At 27.7% G+C, this 1,099-nt stretch overlaps 1 protein-coding gene across 1 annotated transcript in view; it reads left to right on the top strand.

Annotated features, from left to right (window-relative positions):
* LOTGIDRAFT_175743 (hypothetical protein) overlaps positions 1-1,099 on the top strand; it is a gene marked incomplete at both ends in the record, with an annotated part of 6,957 nt that overhangs the window by 3,229 nt on the left and 2,629 nt on the right. The window contains one exon of the mRNA XM_009058973.1: positions 321-390. Coding sequence (XP_009057221.1) covers positions 321-390 — 70 coding nt within the window. The remainder of the gene's footprint in view (positions 1-320; positions 391-1,099) is intronic.

Raw genomic sequence — 1,099 nt, 5'->3', positions numbered from 1 at the left:
TAGAAAATAATGTAAATAATTTACAAATAATCAAATAATCCACTTCATAACATCCCATCATAATTCCCTAAATGTCTATATAAATAGTCCAAGTTTCTTTATGTGCCTGACGACCATGGGGGAAACACGTCGAAGCGCTTCATGACATTTTAACCAGTGTAATGGTTAAGTTAAAATGCAATTACAGAAGAACAGTTTTATTCAAAAAGGATGCGTAACTATTCAACATAATATTAATATGTTACACATCTTCGCCACTATTTGTCAAATGAACACATAGATAACATTTAGATTTTGATGATTTTGTCTTTTCGTTTCAGGCCAGGGTGCTCAATAGTGGCTTTTACTATTGAGTTAATACACAATAGTTGGGATACCATTCCCATGGAGGTTAGTATATCATAGATGTACATTATAAGGGTATAAAATTGAGCACTATACAAATAAACCGTGCGCGTATAATCCTTTCTTGAAAATGTTGTATCAAGAATGTTCAATGTAGTCTGATAACCTTTGATGCAACAAATATCATGATAAAGTCATATGATACTAGCTACATGTGAGATTTTTACCTGCAAATGACAACAACTGAATCTTCCATTGGTACAATTTTGCTTACTTGATTGAACCAACATTTAGATTGTACGGAGCCCCTAAGGCACAATTGTAAACATATTTATTTATTATTTCGTTTAAACGAAATAATTAATTCGTTTAATCGAAATAATTAATTCGTTTAATCGAAATAATTATTTTGTTTAAACGAAATAATTAATTTATTTAAACGAAATAACATCATATATTTCGATTAAATGAATGAATTATTTCGTTTAAACGAATATATTATTTCGTTAAAACGAAATGTTATTTCGTTTAAAAATAAAAAGATGGGTTAATTATTTCGTTTAAACGAAATAGACGAAAAAATTAATTCGTTTAAATGAATTAATTATTTCGTTAAAAGGAATTAATTATTTTGTTTAAACGAATTAATTATTTCGTTTAAACGAAATATGTGATATTATTTCTAACGAAATAACTATTTCGTTTAAACGAAATAATAATAAAAAGTGTTGAAAATTGCGCTTAAGGGGCTCCG

The sequence above is a fragment of the Lottia gigantea genome (genome assembly GCF_000327385.1).
Source record: "Lottia gigantea unplaced genomic scaffold LOTGIsca_368, whole genome shotgun sequence".
Taxonomy (NCBI): domain Eukaryota; kingdom Metazoa; phylum Mollusca; class Gastropoda; family Lottiidae; genus Lottia; species Lottia gigantea.
This window is presented reverse-complemented; position numbering and strand designations above follow the sequence as displayed.